Consider the following 19503-nt stretch of genomic DNA (forward strand, 5'->3'; position numbering starts at 1 on the left):
GGTGTACAACATAGTGATTCGACTTCTCTCTAGGTGATGATGTGCTCACCACAAGTGTAACTACCACCTGTCACTAGACAACGCTATTACAGTATCATGGACTATGTTTGCCACGCTGTGCCTTTTATTCTGATGATTTATTCATTCCATAATCCGAAGTGTTTTGGAACTATTTGAATTGTCCAGCGAATTGCCACAATATTGCCACTAGGGGCGTCTAAGAGGTGTAGCTTCTCTCCTTTGAGATCTCAATTTACAAATCCCTTTCTTAAGATTTTCTAGACAACGCAATCTAAAGTAAGCTCCCCTTCATTACTGTCTAGCTCAGCCCATTCACTTCCTTCAAGGCACTTAGTGAAATTTGTAATTATTTGTCTGCTTAGGATACCAGCTCCATGAGGGCAGGGGTCCTGTTCATTCACTGAATGATTATCACAAAATCTGACATGTAGTGGACATGTAAACATCAAATGAGTAATGAATCTGGAAATAATAATAATAATTATTATTATTAATATTTGGAAATCATTAAAAAATTCCCGCTCAGGCTTCACAAGAGTTGTTAACATCGGGAAACTATGTAGAATACCTAGATAATATTCAAAATGGAGGTTTTCTTAGTCAAGATTGAAACCCAGAAACCATAAAAAAAAGTTTATTTACCTTATTTCATGAAAATTTAGAAGTTCTGTATGCTGACACCATACAGTTTTATAAAAGTAGAATAATGGGGAAAGTTATAAAGAAAAGTTACAGTTAAGGACTATCATTCACAATATTAGAGAACTCATATAGAACTCCATAGGAAAAGGAGCATAAATGATGTATGAGTCACAGACAACAAAATAAATACAATTGGCCAATAAGCATGTCTTTAAACCATAAATAATGTAAATATCCAATAATAAGAAAATAGTTCAATGAATTATAATACATTCATATTATAAAATATCATGAATCCATGATTAGGAATAAGATGTATTTTTTATTAAGTGAAAAAAAGCAAGAATACTATGGATATGATCCCATCTGTAAGAATACATATATACATATGTATATATGAAATGTATATGAAAAGTTCTGAAAAAATTAACACAAAACTATTCTGTTTTTAGGAAAATGAGTAGGTTTGGTCAGGGCAGAGAAGTATAGGGTATGTGATGTGGGATTTTTACATTTTACTCTGCATGCTTTTCGAATGTTGGATATCTTTTACTGTGAGCATACATGCACGTATTACTTGTATAATTCCAAAAACTATTTTAAAAAGCAACAGAAAATATATGGAAGTCACCTAGGAAAATTCTTGGTATGTAGCATTAACAACAGCGAGAATCAAACAGAAATGATTGGAAAATCTCCCCAAATCATACAGAAACAGATCTGGGTGACACAGGATATCACCTAGAAATGGTTTTGGATAATGTGCAGTTACACAAAGACCCCCATCCCATGTACCCCTAACCCTCCCACCATATTTTGATTTCTCTTCATTTTCTTGGCCCAATAGCTGTAATTTAACTTTAAAACTCTGTGTGTGTGTGTGTGTGTGTGTGTGTGTGTGTGTGTATGTGTATATATATATATATATAAAATTGATGAATGGATATATATATCCTATATAGAGAGGATATGTTGGATATATATATAATCATTGTACCCTGGGCTGTAACATTAGGGGAGTTTCTTCAAGTGTAAGTGGACCCCGTTCTTGGCTTTGAGGACAATCTGGTGCAAGAAGACAAGAGGTCTGGTGGGGTCTGGAGCCACCTTGAAGTGGAGTAGAATCAAGGCAATGGCCACCTTTAGCTCAATCATGGCAAAATGCTGCCCAATACAATTCCTGCAGACACCAAGGGAAAGAAAGAGAGACCTTGAGGAAATGGTAGTTGTTTCTGACTCTTTTGTTAAGGTGCTAGAATAATGAATCTACTGTTCACAGTAAAGCAGCATTTTCACACTAAACGTCAAGGAGAGTTTTGAACTTCTCTTATCTCCTGCAAGAACATGAACTGAGAGGCTGTAATGTGATGCCCTCCCTAAAGAAGGTGACACTTGGAGATGCTTATAGAATTGTTTCTCCTGTGAGGATGTAGTGTAAAACGTGGTGACTATAGTTGGTAACACTGTAATGTGTGATTGAAATTTGCTAATAAATTTGCTAAGTTCTACTTAAATATCCTCATGCACACAAAAAGAGAGAAATTGGTGAAGGGGAAGAACCTTTTCACAATGTATGCAGATGGTGAATCACCATGTTGTACGTTTTAAATACCTTATAATTGCGTTTGTCAACTATACCTCAATAAATTTGAAATTAAGGGGAAAAACAATTGTTTCTCCTGCATTGGGGGGTGGCCTGCATGGCTTATGAGCAAGTCTGCATTGTAGGGTAACTTTCTGAGGCATGGGTGTATAGGATGTGACAGAGAAGGGCCTTGTCCTTTGTGAAACTAACTGGTCTTTTCAGGAGCTCAGATAAGTACCATGATCTACCTCATAATCTGGTGAGAAGATAGGACTCCATAGGAGAATATATTGAGTTGAGTTACCAAAGGAAGAGTGCTGTTTCCAAGTAAACATTTCTGTGCATTTTTAACAACTTCAAATTGTTCTTACCTTGGTCCAGCTGAGAATGGTAAGAAGGAGTGGGGGTGTCTCTGATCAGAATTCTCCTGGGAGAACCTCAAGGGGTCAAAGACCTAAAATGACAGCGCAATCCCACCACCATCCCCAAAACATCATTAGTGCATTTCTTAAGCTACTACTTAGCACGAATCAACAGAAATATATGATGAACCACATATGTACCAGAACACATGTGTGTTCTGGTAGCCACATTTTTATTATTTTGTTTCATTTATTTGTCAGAGAGAAAGACAGAGAGGGAGAGAGCACAAGAGAGAAAGAGGCAGAGGGAGAAGCATACTGCTCACTGAGCAAGGAATCTGAGGCGGGACTGGATCCCAGCACACTGGGATCATGACCTAACTCAAAAGCAGACGCTTAACTAACTGAGCCACCTAGGTGTCCCAGGTAGTCGAATTTTTTAAAACGTGAAAATAATTTGAATAATAGAATTTATTTTGAAAAAAATTATTATTCCAACATGTGCTCAATATAATAATTATTAAGGCAATATTTCACATTTTCGTACTATGTCCTCAAATTCCAGTGTGTATTTTACATTCCCAGTATGTCTCATTTCTGATTAGCCACAATTTAAGTGCTCAATAACCACATATGGTGAATAGCTACCACATTGGACAGGGCAATTCTAGACCTGCAGCCCTTGTTTGGTCTCCCAGTAGACTAATATGCTACCCAGACCAAGTATGGAGAAAACAGAAATGTTAGGGTCAGTGATATTATTTTCACTTTGGTGGTAAGAATGCACCTACTTAATTTATCCAAAGAAAACGAAAACACTAATTTGAGAAGATATATACATCCCTAATTTATTGTAGCATTCACTTATAATAGCTAAGATACGGAAGCAACCTAAGCATCATCAATTAAAGAATGGATAAGGAAAATGTGGTAGATAGAATGGAATATTACACAGCCACAAAAAGCTTGAGATCATGCCATTTGAAACAACGTGGATGGACTTAGAAGCTATTATGGTAAGTGAAATAAGTTAGACTGAAAAAGACAAATACTGTATGTGTCCACTCATAAGACGAATCAAAAAAAAAAAGGAAAAAACCAAGTGCATAAACAAACACAAAGCAGAATTAGACCTATAAATACAGAGAACAAACTGATGGTTGTAGGGGGTTGGACAAAGTTGGTGAAGGGGAGAGGGAGATACAGGCTTCCAGTTATGGAACGAATAAGTCACAGGAGTAAAAGGCACAGCGTAAGGAATATCATCAATTACATTGTTATAGCGATGGAATGGAACAGGTGGTGGTCACACTTGGGGTAAGCATAGCATCAGGTATCAGCTTGTCAAATCACTAAGTTGTGCCCCCGAAACTAATGGAACATTGCATGTCAACTATACTCAAAATTAATTTCAACATTAAAAAAATGCACACACTTAGAAGTCTAGCCAAAGGGATTACATGATCAACTGTAACTGAGACATGCAGTCCACTTCATGTTACGCATAAGATATCTTAAACCCTAGCCACTTATGTGAAAGGAAATGTCTGTGGGTGTTGTGAGTGTTCAGAGTTTAAGAACATTGAATCAAGGACTATGGTTAGCTATGTGTCTTCTTTTTAACTCTCTAGATCCTCTCTTCTCTCTTTCCTGCTCTGCTCTAGGCTCCAAGAAGCGGAGCCATATAGTTTTCTGTTGGATTTGGCTGATAAAAGACATTGGTGATCTGGAAGTTAGGTGGAGAGAGCTTTTGGGTTATTTATTCCCCGGACCTCACCCTACCAAGCTTCCTGAGCCTGACTGCTCTACTGAAGGCCTAACTCCTGCCCAGGATCTTTTCCAGCATAGCAATCTCTCTCCTGTCATTGTAACCCTCACCAGGCCCAGAGGTGGGAAGCCCTTCAACATTGTATGCTCCATGTTGCTTTGACAAATCCTACCAAACCTTTGTAAATAGTTCCTTTATAAAACTCTCCTCAAAGTGCCCAATTTGAGGGTGTCATCAGTTTTCTGCCAGAATTCCCACAGTTCCATCCAGCAGAAGAGAGTCTGAGTTGCCTGCCTGGCTACATGGATAGTCTACACTCTTGCAGATGTCTAGGTGAGTGGTTGGTGGAGCTCGCTAAGTAAATGACTGCAGTACAGATTGCAGTTTGGAAGCAGATTGTGTGGCATTATGTCCCTCTGTTCATTCAAAGCAAACATAAAGTAGGAATAGGGGGAGGGGACAGGTTTTTTCTTTAGGAGGAGAGTTGAACATTTTTGGTCTTTATGTTCATTTTATTTGCTTTGTGTCGTTTGCCACATCCCTGTTGTGCTAACAAAAAGTTACTTGCACAGCATTTGTTTTTTGAAGTATTTACATGTAAGACAGTCATACCTTTGGATTTTCCCAGATGGCAGGGTTGTGGTGAAGGCCCCAAATATTGAGAACCACAGTTATTCCTGTGAAAGGAAAGAAACAAAAAAGATTACAGGAGGTAGAACAAGTTGAGGTAGAGCTACTGTTACACCACTCTTCAATAAGAATTTTCTTCTTGAAGGGAATGAGCTAGCTCCTGGCAGAGTTTTGTGTGCCATCGCTGATGTCAGCAGTCAAGGACCCATGGGAGGATGAGGCTTGAATGACACCTTAGTTTTCAAAGCAATGACTTATTTAATACCTGATTCTATCTTAAGGAGCTGTTGGTATCATGTCAGAATGATATCTGTTAATGGACAATATAGCACCCACCAGAGATAGTTTGGGACCAGAAGAACAGAACCACAATTCCATCATGTAGGTCCAATGACAAGCTTCTTTTGGTTCTGTTCGTAAGTGGAAGGGAGGAAATTTTGGCAAGTATCCACATGGTTTGAAGATCAAAAAAGAAGAGGAGAGGGTAGGGAGAGGGAAGTGGGGTTATGGACATTAGGGAAGGTATGTGCTATGGTGAGTGCTGTGAAGTGTGTAAACCTGGTGATTCACAGACCTGTACCCCTGGGGTTAATAATACATTATACGTTAATAAAAAATAAAAAGTTAAAAAAAAGAGGAGAGAGATTTTGAAGATTATTTGATTACCATAAAAAATTCTGGTAAGTTAATTCTGGATCTGTCAACAAAGTCACAGTGACAGGCTGTTGGTATTTGCTACAAGCAATCCTGTCAGCTTGTTTCCAATGGCAAGAGTTAACAGAACACCGAAGCAGACATGTGAAGGCTATCTCATGTGACACCCTTCTGCCTTCCACTCGCCCTGTTCAGAGACCTGTGCTATGAAGAACACTGGGTGAGGTGTGGGGCCTCTATGCAAGTTTTAATTCTGCTCATCTGCACATTGGGGTCTCCAGTGAATTTTTGGCTACACCATGTGTGTAGTGTGCTTTCAAAGTGCTTTGTAAACTGAGAAGCACCATATAAATGTCTGTTAAGATCATGTTCCAAGGGCAGGAAAATGAGATAATGTGTTTGAAGGTTCCATGTTAACTCTTAAGTGCTGCATACTTATAAGAGTAATATTTTGATGATAATGCAGCCAAAGACCCCACCATGGGTCTTCTAGATAAATATAATGATGCTCATCTCCCATGAAGTCTCACCTGGGTCTCAAACTAAGCCAAACAAAGATTATTTTAGAAACAATGTCCTGTGAATGAAGAAACCCTGAGTTGGGATTCTAGCCACCCAGGTTCTGGGCAGAGCTTCTCTGCAAATGGCTATGTGCTTTTGAGAAAGTCTGGAAACCACATCTGATCAAAGAATTACCCACTGAGTTCTTGATAGGCACCCACTCTAAGCCAGACTTCCTTAGGTTTGTCTTTTGACTCCTCTAAGAGCTGAGGACTGTTGAGGCCAGTCTTTGTCGCTGTGGTCGCTAGGATCCCCTGGTGTCTAGGAACTGCTTAAGAAAAGAATGCAAAGACCTGCAGGCAGGGAGCGTCCATCTGGGAAGGTAATAGGCTTGCTGAGCTCTCTGGAAATGGATGGGACTGGAGGCGCCAGTCGGAGTGACTCCTTGATGCACATTGTGGTGTATGACATTTCACCCAGCTGGTCCCTGTGAGGACAAGGGAAGGAAGGGAGGGAACTCAGTCTCCATATCTAGTTTGTAAATAATGATGTTTTCTTCCTCTTTGGTGTTTAGTCCTGGTAAATATCATCTCTAGGTTAAAGTTATTTTGCAATTGGCTTATGTAATAGAATGTGAGACTCTGCCTCAGGATCAGCTGAGGTTCCAGAGGAAGAGGGACCAAACAAGTATCCGTTATAAAGTGAGATGCTAATCTACCGGTAAAGGATTTGGTAGGGAGATTTCTGAAACCTGATTTGCAACTCTTAGCTCACCATATAAGTCAAGAATGTAGAATGACTAAGGACTGAAGAGAGAGGGCTTAAGAGTTTTGAGAATAAAAAAAAATATCCTTTAAAGAGCATTGTTGGAATGCCTGAATGCTGTGGAGAATGGAGGAGAGTCTCCCAACCATGTTAGGCGAAGAGGGGCTTCTTGGGTCACTTCGATGATCTGACATGTACCCCCTGAGTTTGGGAAACAGAGGACTGATAGATCACAGAGGTCTGTGATTCAGAACAGACAGGGAGTTGGGGGAGAGCAACAGCGACAAACAAGTCGGGAGTACTCCAGTGTGCTGTTTAGGCCAATGAATTGGCAAGAGTCAGAGCTTCAGAACCAGCTTGAAAGGAATTCTGAGGATAAGAATTCCCTCGTTGCCCTGTGAATCACCATGGCAAAGCTCCAGTGAGGGAACCTCCAAGAAACTCACAGATGTACCCATTGTGAGTGAAAGGAAGCACTCACTAGCCACCCAGCTCAGAGGGCAAATCACCATAGTACCAACCCCCTTCTCCTCCTGGCTCCCTCCTGGGACCACTTTTAGAGGGGTCAGAAACAGAAGCTACTGGGTTGGGGAGGAACTGGTCACTAAAAAGAAGCCAACCACAAACCCTCACCCATCACTGGCTTCCAGACCCAAAGAAATGCTGATCTGGGGTGGAGGGAGAGGATACAAGTAGATATGAATTTGTACTTTTCATTATTCCACTGGACCAGACAGCTTCATTACTGAAATGAGACTGCTCTTTTAACTTAAATGGATGGGAACTCTTTGAGATTCACTCAAGATTTCACCCCAGAGATGAAAAGAACTTGTCTCACACAAGTCTGAAATACCAGAGGGAGAAGAATAAAGTTTTTTTTTTTTTCATCCTAGCCAATCAGCTAGTCATAAAATGACTGCATATATTCAGTATATTTGCTTTATTGTATTTCTGTTTGCTTTTCTGATTACTTATTTTGAATGCAGGCTCTGACCATTCAGTAGTGTGAAATTTTCATTTTGAGCTCTTTCCTCTGCAAGCTCAGAATAAAAAAGGTAATTCTGCTTAGCCTGGCACTTTGCATATTTTAGAAACACAAAGTTGTCCATCTTAGCCCTAGTGCAAGAAGAAGAGAGGAATTTTAACCCAATGCCGAAACGGCTGACAAGTCAAATGGAGATGTTGATCAACTTGCCAGTTTTTTCAGAAATTGCTCCTTGCAATGTGGTTTTATTGTCTGTCTTAAAGAATTATAAATTTTCAGCATACTACGTATAAATTTCATTAAATGTGAGTATAGGGCCATATTATGGAATAAAAATTTATTTTATATAAAATTATTTTCCCTTCTCTCATTAAAATAAGTCGTACTTAATAGATCCTTTGGACTTTGTTTTCTCAGCTGGCAAAAATTTCTTTATTGTTTTTACATTTCACACACACCAGACAAGAATGAGAAAGGCCAATATTGGGATTGTATACATATACACTCTAAACAGGTTAAATATCCAATTAATGTTAATCAATGAATAAAAAATGACTAATTAACACTATATTTTGTGCTATACAGATTAAACCTTTAATTTATGGTAGGAAATAACTATTACTTCCTTAAAAAAAGTAGGAGCTCTACCATATCTATATAAATCCAAATTTTCCCTTGCAAATATTCTAACTGAGCTGAACTTTGCATTTGAAATATGGTGTTTTCTCCCTACTCCTGGGACTGGATAGTCCTTATCATTTTTATCTTTCTGTCCCTTTGGCCAGCAAAGCAATGGTAAGTGAAATATCTAGCTAGGGTGAAGAATGTGTTTTGAATCAGAGATGTGTTTTTCTGTCAGACAGTGTCTCAGGGGCAAATCCATGACCTGGGCACTGTTTGAACAGCCAGATAATTTCAAAGTCTTTCAAAATGGTGTTGACATTTTCTACCTGGCTAACTTATCCTATAAGAGGCAGCTTGGGCGTCAGATCTCCCAAGAAGTCCCCTTGTGTCCCTAAAACCAGGTCAGGTGCCTGTCTTCTGATTTTCTGTAGTAGCCAGCACACTCTCTCGCTACCCTTATCAGGTTATATGGCAATTATTCATATGGAGGGCTGTCTCCTGTCCTAGGGTGTAAGCTCATTGAGAGCAGGATCTACACCAAATCTGGAACATTTCCGAAGTGCCTCAGTACTTAGAATGTTCTCAGTCCATAATCGCTGGACTTAACTACAGTGTGTATCCTTTAGTACTATGTTCAAAGTCTGAGCCAGTCCTGAGGAGTAAATGAGATGGGAGGGAATGACTACAATGGGGGCTTAAATGATATGGGTGCTTGCTGGGGTCTCAGAGAGGAGACGCACCTGAGTCTTAACATTCAAACTCTGAATGCAAGTCTAGGGATCAAGTCCCCTTTTCCAGCATACCCAGCCAGGTGAAAGAAATGGGATGTTACACACCACTGATTAGAAAAACAGTGAAGCAGTTAACTTACAATGAGTGAACTTCTTTGGCAAAGATATAGGGATAATTTGGGTCTTTCTAGAAAACAGGCAGAATAGTAGCCTGCCTGTTCTGTTTCTACAGGCACATATCTTGAAGCACAATGGTCACCAAGGTACCAGAGGAGAGAATAAAGCAAAACGCATGGAGAGGAAGCAAGATGAAATGTTTAAGAATGCAGACTTACCAGGTGATAGAAGACCCGTCCCCCAGGATGCCCCTGATCTCCTCCCGGCATCTCTCTTGATGCTCAGGGTTCAGAGCCAGGTAGTAGAGGAGCCAGGAAATGCTCCCTGCTGTGGTGTCATGCCCTGCCAACATCAGTGTGTTCACCTCAGACCTTAGGTCAGTATCTGAGAAGCTGTTGCCATTTTCAGCCTGGAAGGTACAGTAGGGAGATGTTTCTGCAATGTCAGTTTATAGATATCTGCAGCCCCAACCAAGATATGGCTTTGGCGGGGGGACCACTAGAGTTTCATATGAGAGTTTCAATTTTAATTCAGTTCAACAAATACATAGTAGGAATCACACTTTGACCAGAGTACAAAGGAGAATCAACATTAGATAAGGAAAGCAGGCCTTGCAAAGAGCTCCTTGATTCATCCTGCCAGATTTACGCAGATTCCCCAGCACCTCCTCCTCAACATTTTACCAACTTACGCTATGACCCATTTTCCTGTGCTTCCCTACACTGCCATGTATCTTTGCAGTAATCAGCAAGTCCTGTCCAATTAGTAAAAAATTTAGTCTTGTCCGACTCTCTCTAGTGACAGAATTACAGACTTCTATCTTCACCTCAAATTGCATGGATCCAACCCATCAATTCGAAAGTATTGTTAAATTTAGCTGATCAATTTTCCTCTTGTCTCCCCTCCACCTCACCCATCCATTCACCTGCACAATTAACTACATATATGAGCAGCCTCAGACATTTGAAAAATATACCTGGGCAGAAAGAATAACATCCAGAAAATCCTGGTACTTCTGCTTCTGAGTACTACCATGCTTCTTTTCATCTTTCAGGAACTTCTTTCTATCCTGGATTAGGTTTTCTGGGACAGAATAACAATTCCCCATTAGCAAAGTGACAGCAAAGTTAAAGTAAAATTATTACAGAGCAAGCCATGGCCTACAAATAGCTTCAAATCATACCTAATTTCCTGATCTCAGAATGGGTACATTGTATTTCAATAGATTTAACTTTTGCAGATGTTTGTTCTCCCATCAAATGACAAACTTTGATCAAAGAAACACAATACACTTGAAATAGACTTTATATAACTAGGCAGGCGATATAATAAAGATGGTTTCAAATGCAGGTGCAAATGGTCAAACATTGTTTTCTTTCTCAGTCTAATATTTCATTTTCATGGAAAAGTTATCAAATGAAATGGAAGACAGGCAAAGAAAAACTAGTTATATCTTCCGTATAACTGAAGGGGCTTAAAAGAGAACCCCACAGAAATACAAAACAGAATACTAAAACTATAATTCAAGAAAGCTTTCTGGAAGTGAAACAAAATTTAAATGTACACCTTCAGAGGCCCACCCTATCCTTGGAAAAGTTAGAACAGTTTGAAAAGTTAGAATAACCAATACCAATATATACCCTAGTAAAACTACTCAATATTGAAGACAGAGAAAAGAAAATCCTCAGAGACTCCAAACAAAAAGACCAAATGACTTTTAAGGGTAAGAAAATTAAGGCAGCATCATACTTCTCAAGAACAATAAAGAAATCAAAGCAAGATTAGAGCATTTTCAGGATGCCTGGGTGGCTCAGTCAGTTAAGTGTCTGACTCTTGATTTTTGTTTTTGTTTTTGTTTTTAAAGATTTTTATTTATTTGACAGACAGAGATCACAAGTAGGCAGAGAGGCAGGCAGAGAGAGAGGGAAGGGGAAGCAGGCTCCCTGCTAGGCAGAAAGCCCAATGCAGGGCTCAATCCCAGGACCCTGGGATCATGACCTGAGCCAAAGGCAGAGGCTTTAACCCACTGAGCCACCCAGGCGCCCCATGACTCTTGATTTTGGCTCAGGTCTTGATCTCAAGGTTGTGAGTTCAAGCCCTGCATTGGGAAGATTAGAGCATTTTCAAGAAACTCAAGGAAACAAAGTAGCAGTAAATATTTTATATCCAGGAAAATTGTCATTCAAGCAAGTATGAAGTCTACCAAAGAACAGGTATAAACTTGCACGAACTCAGACAATACTATGCTCATGAGCCCATCCTGAGGTATCTAGTGACTGAGCTTCATCCAACCAAGAGATGACTAGGAAAACTTCAATAAAGAACTGAGGTGTGCAATTCATAGATGGAATTCTAAATCTCAGACTAAAATAAGTATTGGCACATGGACAGAAGAATATCACATAAACACTAAGAGTGAAAATAATTCAACTAAAAATAGGAGAAGGGAGGGAGAAAGGGGAAAGTAGAATAACCACTAATTGTTGGGGGCCTTGCACATTTGATCTTTCTTCCCTCTGGACCTGAGGCCTCTGCTGCAACCATGTTACTCCAGATCTTCAGTCAGACCAAGAAGCATCTGAGCTTGATTCTCATCCTTATATTTATTGGAGTGGGAGGCACTGGAGATTTCACTTGGCATTGCTTAATCCAGATGTCAGTGGGGATAAGAATATTCCAGATCCTGAAAAAACTGGGCCCCCATAATTAATACACGTTTGGCTCAGTGAATGTAGATCACAGCAAACTGAAGAAAGAAGAGGCAGACTTCTAAATTAAGTCTTTCAATATAAAGCTGTTCAGAATGAAGGCCTTCCAGAAGCCATTCTCACAATTTTCCACTTATCCAAGAAGTATTTCTTCTCTAAACATGTGAAATCATGTTGGTGCATTGTGCTGGGGTTTACACTGATTAATAAATATATGAAGTTTGAAAAAAAAAGACCACTAATAATTGTATAGGTAATAAATGAAAATAAAAGGGAATTATTAAAAGCTGACAAACCATCAACTAACCCGTCACAAATGACAAATACTATATGATAGAATACTTAGTCAAATTTGTAGATAAAGAAAGTGGAATGGTGGTTTCCAGGGGCTGAGAAAAGAGTATAAAGAGGGATTGTCATTTACTATATATGGGGTTTCAATTTTGCAAGGTGAAATGAGTTCTGGAGATGGATGGCGGTGGTGATGGCACAATAATGTGAATATAATTATTAGCACTAACCTGTACACTTTAAAAAGATTAAGATGGTAAATGTTATCTGTATTTACCATAGTAAAAATGACAAGCCGGAAGGGAAAAGTGTAAATAAGGGAAAGGAGAAGGATTTATAGAAGGACTAAACACTATGGTAGCCAGAGAAAAAAAATATACTTTCTTAAATATCAAAAGATATATTTTAAAAGAGCAAAGAAGACATACCACATAGAGAAAGGAACACAGTGTACTGAGTTGAATAATGTCCCCCCAAAATTCATGTTCACCCAGAACCAGTGAATGGTTATTTGTTAAGGAAGCCTTTGGGAAACTAATACATACAGTAACTATAACATAATACACATAGTAAATCATAAAAATACGACAGTGTTGAGTCCGAACATATCAGGCATTTCAACAAATAAGAATGGGAATGACTTGTTTACTACAGTAAACATGTTTTCAAATAGACTCATAAAACAAAATGGAACTATGTGCTACATGTAAGAAAAACACATAAAACAAAGCAATTGAAGATATCTACAAATAAAGGGATGGACGAGGATATACCAGACAAATGAAAGTAGTAAGAAAATTGGGGTTGCAATCCTGATATCAAACAAAATAGAATTTGAACAAAAACTCACTAAAAAGGAGGCCAGTTTTTATTTATTTATTTATTTATTTATTTTTATTTTATTTAAGATTTTATTTATTTATTTGTCAGAGAGAGAGAGAGAGAGCACAAGCAGGCAGAGCAGCAGGCAGAGGGAGAAGCAGGTTCCCCGCTGAGCAAGGAGCCTGATATGGAACTGGATCCTAGGACCCTGGGATCATGACCTCAACCAAAGGCAGATACCTGACTGATTGAGCCACCCAGGCATTCCATAAAGGTCAGTTTTTAATGTTACAAGTTAGGATATCACAGGGCACCTGACTGGGTTGGTTGGTAGAGCATATGACTCTTGATTTCAGGGTTATTAGTTTGAGCCCCACACTGGGTGTAGAGATTACTTAAAAAATCCAATCTTAAAAAAAGTCATGATATCACAATAATACTTATGAACATATAAATACACCAAATAACACAGCAGTACCTATTTAAAGTAGAAACTATAGGAAATGCAAGGAAAAGTAGGTAGAATCACACTAATAATAGGAGTCTTCAACATACCACTCCCAGTACAAGATAGGTCAAGTGGACAAAAATAAGATATAGAAGATCTAAACAAAATAATAAGGCAGAACATATGGGAGAAAATATCAGATGTATACCCAATAATAGAGAATTTATCTTCTTCATAAAAGTGCATGGAACATTTATGGAACTTGATCATATTAGACCAAGGAAAACATTAGTAAGTTCTGTAAAATGGAAATACTACAGACAATGCTTTCTAATTGCAATACAATAAACTTAGAAATTTTTAAAAAATAAAAAAATAAGACAGCTTTTCACCTAGAAATTTATAAGCCATCTATTAAACACTTATTGCATGAAAGGGATATATAAATTGAAATTAAAGAATTTCTGAAAAAATAATGATAAAAAAACATTACTTATCAAAATACATGAGATATAATCAATGAACAAAAGAAAATCCATAGCCTTAAACACACACAGCAATCAGAAATATAAAAATCCATTCTAAAACTCTTATGGAATCCCAAGGGACTGCAAAGAGTCAAACCATCCTGAAAAAGAACAAAACTGAAGGACTCACACTTCTTCCTAACTTCAAAACTGACTACAAAGCTATGGTAATCAAAAGAGTGTGGTATCAACATAAAGATAGACATATACTATACAAGAATGGAATACAGAGCCCAGAAATAAACATATATGGTCAAATAATTTTCGACAAGGATACTAAAACCATTCAATAGAGTAAAGGACAGTCTTTTCAACAAATGTTGCTGGGAAAACTGGACATCTACATACAAAAGAATGAAGTTAGACCTTAGCTAATAGCATATTTGAAAATTAACTCAAAATAGATCAAGGACCTAATTATGAGACCTCAAACAATAAAATTCTTTAAAAAAAATTTTTTTTTTTATTTGGGGGGAGGAGTCAAGATGGCAGAGAAGTAGCAGGCTGAGACTACTTCAGGTAGCGGGAGATCTAGCTAGATAGCTTATCTAAAGATTACAAACACCTACAAATCCAACGGGAGATCGAAGAGAAGAAGAACAGCAACTCTAAAAACAGAAAATCAACCACTTTCTGCAAGGTAGGACTGGCGGAGAAGTGAATCCAAAGCGACGGGAAGATAGACCGCGGGGGGAGGGGCTGGCTCCCGGCGAGCAGCGGAGCAACTGAGCACAAAATCGGGACTTTTAAAAGTCTGTTCCACTGAGGGACATCGCTCCAGAGGCTTAACCAGAGTGAAGCCCAGGCGGGGTCAGCGTGGCCTCAGGTCCCGCAGGGTCACAGAAGGATCGGGGGTGGCTGAGTGTCGCAGAGCTCACAGGTATTGGAGCGGGGAAGCCGGCTACAGAGACAGAGCCGAGGAGTGACTCTCAGCTCGGGGTTACCTTGAACCGGTCGCAGGCTCGGTCAGCTCGGAGCACGGCCGGAGGCCAGGGTGGCGGGAGTCATTGGGCGCTGTTCTCTGGGGGCGCACTGAGGAGTGGGGCCCCGGGCTCTCGGCTCCTCTGGGCCGGAGACCGGGAGGCCGCCATCTTCACTCCCGTCCTCCGGAACTCTACGGAAAGCGCGGATTACTCAGCCCGGCCCCGGGTAAGGGCGGTGCAACTCCGCCTGGGGCAAAGATGCTTGAGAATCACTACAACAGGCCCCTCCACCAGAAGATCAGCAAGAAACCAAGCCAGGACCAAGTTCACCTACCAAGGAGAGTAGTTTCAATACCAAGGAGAGCGGCGGAATTCCAGAGGAGGAGAAAGCAAAGCACGGAACTCAAGCTTTCTCCCCATGATTCTTTAGCCTTGCAGTTAAATTAATTTTTTTTCTTTTCTTTTTCAATTTTTTTTCTTCTTCTGCTAAATTTTTTTAACTTTTACCCTTTTCTTTTTTAACATTTTTTAACTAGTTTATCTAATATATATATATTTTCCTTTTTATACTTTTTCCTTATTGGTTTTCTTTATTTATTTTTTCTTTCTTTCTGAACCTCTTTTTATCCCCTTTCTCCCCCCCCACGACTTGGGATCTCTTCTGATTTGGCTAAAGCATATTTTCCTGGGGTTGTTGCCACCCTTTTAGTATTTTACTTGCTCCTTCATATACTCTTATCTGGACAAAATGACAAGGCGGAAAAATTCACCACAAAAAAAAGAACAAGAGGCAGTACCAAAGGCTAGAGACCTAATCAATACAGACATTAGTAATATGTCAGATCCAGAGTTCAGAATGACGATTCTCAAGGTTCTAGCTGGGCTCAAAAAAGGCATGGAGAATATTAGAGAAACCCTCTCGGGAGATATAAAAGCCCTTTCTGGAGAAATAAAAGAACTAAAATCTAACCAAGTTGAAATCAAAAAAGCTATTAATGAGGTGCAAACAAAAATGGAGGCTCTGACGGCTAGGATAAATGAGGCAGAAGAAAGAATTAGCGATATAGAAGACCAAATGACAGAGAATAAAGAAGCTGAGCAAAAGAGGGACAAACAGCTACTGGATCACGAGGGGAGAATTCGAGAGATAAGTGACACCATAAGACGAAACAACATTAGAATAATTGGGATTCCAGAAGAAGAGGAAACAGAGAGGGGAGCAGAAGGTATATTGGAGAGAATTATTGGAGAGAATTTCCCCAATATGGCAAAGGGAACAAGCATCAAAATCCAGGAGGTTCAGAGAACCCCCCTCAATATCAATAAGAATAGGTCCACACCCCGTCACCTAATAGTAAAATTTACAAGTATTAGTGACAAAGAGAAGATCCTGAAAGCAGCCCGGGAAAAGAAGTCTGTAACGTACAATGGTAAAAATATTCGATTGGCAGCAGACTTATCCACAGAGACCTGGCAGGCCAGAAAGAGCTGGCATGATATATTCAGAGCACTAAACGAGAAAAACATGCAGCCAAGAATACTATATCCAGCTAGGCTATCATTGAAAATAGAAGGAGAGATTAAAAGCTTCCAGGACAAACAAAAACTGAAAGAATTTGCAAATACCAAACCAGCTCTATAGGAAATATTGAAAGGGGTCCTCTAAGCAAAGAGAGACCCTAAAAGAAGTAGATCAGAAAGAAACAGAGACAATATACAATAACAGTCACCTTACAGGCAATACAATGGCACTAAATTCATATCTCTCAATACTTACCCTGAATGTTAATGGGCTAAATGCCCCAATCAAAAGACACAGGGTATCAGAATGGATAAAAAAACAAAGCCCATCTATATGTTGCCTACAAGAAACTCATCTTAAACCTGAAGACAACTCCAGATTTAAAGTGAGGGGGTGGAAAAGAATTTACCATGCTAATGGACATCAGAAGAAAGCAGGAGTGGCAATCCTTATATCAGATCAATTAGATTTTAAGCCAAAGACTACAATAAGAGATGAGGAAGGACACTATATCATACTCAAAGGAACTATCCAACAAGAAGATCTAACAATTTTAAATATCTATGCCCCTAACGTGGGAGCAGCCAACGATATAAACCAATTAATAACAAAATCAAAGAAACATATCGACAATAACACAATAATAGTAGGGGACTTTAACACTCCCCTCACTGAAATGGACAGATCATCCAAGCAAAAGATCAACAAGGAAATAAAGGCCTTAAATGACACACTGGACCAGATGGACATCACAGATATATTCAGAACATTTCATCCCAAAGCAACAGAATACACATTCTTCTCTAGTGCACATGGAACATTCTCCAGAATAGATCACATTCTTGGTCCTAAATCAGGTCTCAACCGTTATCAAAAGATTGGAATCATTCCCTGCATATTTTCAGACCACAATGCTCTGAAGCTAGAGCTCAATCACAAGAGGAAATTTGGAAAGAACCCAAATACATGGAGACTAAACAGCATCCTTCTAAAGAATGAATGGGTCAACCAGGAAATTAAAGAAGAATTGAAAAAATTCATGGAAACAAATGATAATGAAAACACAACGGTTCAAAATCTGTGGGACACAACAAAGGCAGTCCTGAGAGGAAAATATATAGCGGTACAAGCCTTTCTCAAGAAACAAGAAAGGTCTCAGGTACACAACCTAACCCTACACCTAAAGGAGCTGGAGAAAGAATGAGAAAGAACCCCTAAACCCAGCAGGAGAAGAGAAATCATAAAGATCAGAGCAGAAATCAATGAAATAGAAACCAAAAAAACAATAGAACAAATCAACGAAACTAGGAGCTGGTTCTTTGAAAGAATTAATAAGATTCATAAACCCCTGGCCAGACTTATCAAAAAGAAAAGAGAGAGGACCCAAATAAATAAAATCATGAATGAAAGAGGAGAGATCACAACGAACACCAAAGAAATACAGACAATTATAAGAACATACTATGAGCAACTCTACGCCAACAAATTTGACAATCTGGAAGAAATGGATGCATTCCTAGAGACATATAAACTACCACAACTGAACCAGGAAGAAATAGAAAGCCTCAACAGACCCATAAGCAGTAAGGAGATTGAAACAGTCATCAAAAATCTCCAAACAAACAAAAGCCCGGGGCCAGATGGCTTCCCGGGGGAATTCTACCAAACATTTAAAGAAGAACTAATTCCTATTCTCCTGAAACTGTTCCAAAAAATAGAAATGGAAGGAAAACTTCCAAACTCATTTTATGAGGCCAGCATCACCTTGATCCCAAAACCAGACAAGGATCCCATCAAAAAAGAGAACTAATTCTCGCCAAAATACTAGCCAATAGGATTCAACAGTACATTAAAAGGATGATTCACCACGACCAAGTGGGATTTATTCCAGGGCTACAAGGTTGGTTCAACATCCGCAAATCAATCAATGTGATACAACACATTAATAAAAGAAAGAACAAGAACCATATGATACTCTCCATAGATGCTGAAAAAGCATTTGACAAAGTACAGCATCCCTTCCTGATCAAAACTCTTCAAAGTGTAGGGATAGATGGCACATACCTCAATATTATCAAAGCCATCTATGAAAAACCCACCGCAAATATCATTCTCAATGGAGAAAAACTGAAAGCCTTTCCGCTAAGGTCAGGAACACGGCAGGGATGTCCGTTATCACCACTGCTATTCAACATAGTACTAGAAGTCCTAGCCTCAGCAATCAGACAACAAAAGGAAATTAAAGGCATCCAAATTGGCAAAGAAGAAGTCAAACTATCACTCTTTGCAGATGATATGATACTATATGTGGAAAACCCAAAAGACTCCACTCCAAAACTGCTAGAACTTGTACAGGAATTCAGTAAAGTGTCAGGATATAAAATCAATGCACAGAAATCAGTTGCATTTCTCTATACCAACAACAAGACAGAAGAAAGAGAAATTAAGGAGTCTATCCCATTTACAATTGCACCCAAAACTATAAGATACCTAGGAATAAACCTAACCAAAGAGACTAAGAATCTATACACAGAAAACTATAAAGTACTCATGAAAGAAATTGAGGAAGACACAAAGAAATGGAAAAATGTCCCATGCTCCTGGATTGGAAGAATAAATATTGTGAAAATGTCTATGCTACCTAAAGCAATCTACACATTTAATGCAATTCCTATCAAAGTACCATCCATTTTTTTCAAAGAAATGGAACAAATAATCCTAAAATTTATATGGAACCAGAAAAGACCTCGAATAGCCAAAGGAATATTGAAAAAGAAAGCCAAAGTCGGTGGCATCACAATTCCGGACTTCAAGCTCTATTACAAAACTGTCATCATCAAGACAGCATGGTACTGGCACAAAAACAGACACATAGAT

At 39.0% G+C, this 19503-nt stretch overlaps 1 protein-coding gene and 1 pseudogene across 2 annotated transcripts in view; one reads left to right on the forward strand and one right to left on the reverse strand.

The window, feature by feature from the left end:
• Positions 1–428: 428 nt before the first annotated feature.
• Positions 429–19503, reverse strand: part of LOC125098946 (cytochrome P450 4X1) — a 51557-nt gene continuing 32482 nt past the window's right edge. The window contains exons 7-13 of one of the 2 annotated variants that reach the window (XM_047728232.1): positions 10362–10468; positions 9604–9794; positions 6517–6650; positions 4991–5055; positions 2620–2702; positions 1641–1843; positions 429–1528 (exon numbers count right to left, since the gene is read on the reverse strand). In XM_047728232.1, coding sequence (XP_047584188.1) covers positions 1675–1843; positions 2620–2702; positions 4991–5055; positions 6517–6650; positions 9604–9794; positions 10362–10468 — 749 coding nt within the window. In that variant the 3' untranslated portion in view covers positions 429–1528; positions 1641–1674. Of the gene's footprint in view, positions 1844–2619; positions 2703–4990; positions 5056–6516; positions 6651–9603; positions 9795–10361; positions 10469–19503 lie in introns of both variants that reach the window. The other variant, XM_047728233.1, reaches the window with a different exon arrangement.
• LOC125098947 (cytochrome c oxidase subunit NDUFA4-like) lies at positions 11928–12158 on the forward strand (annotated as a pseudogene).

Source organism: Lutra lutra, chromosome 4 (genome assembly GCF_902655055.1).
Source record: "Lutra lutra chromosome 4, mLutLut1.2, whole genome shotgun sequence".
NCBI classification, from domain to species: Eukaryota; Metazoa; Chordata; class Mammalia; order Carnivora; family Mustelidae; genus Lutra; species Lutra lutra.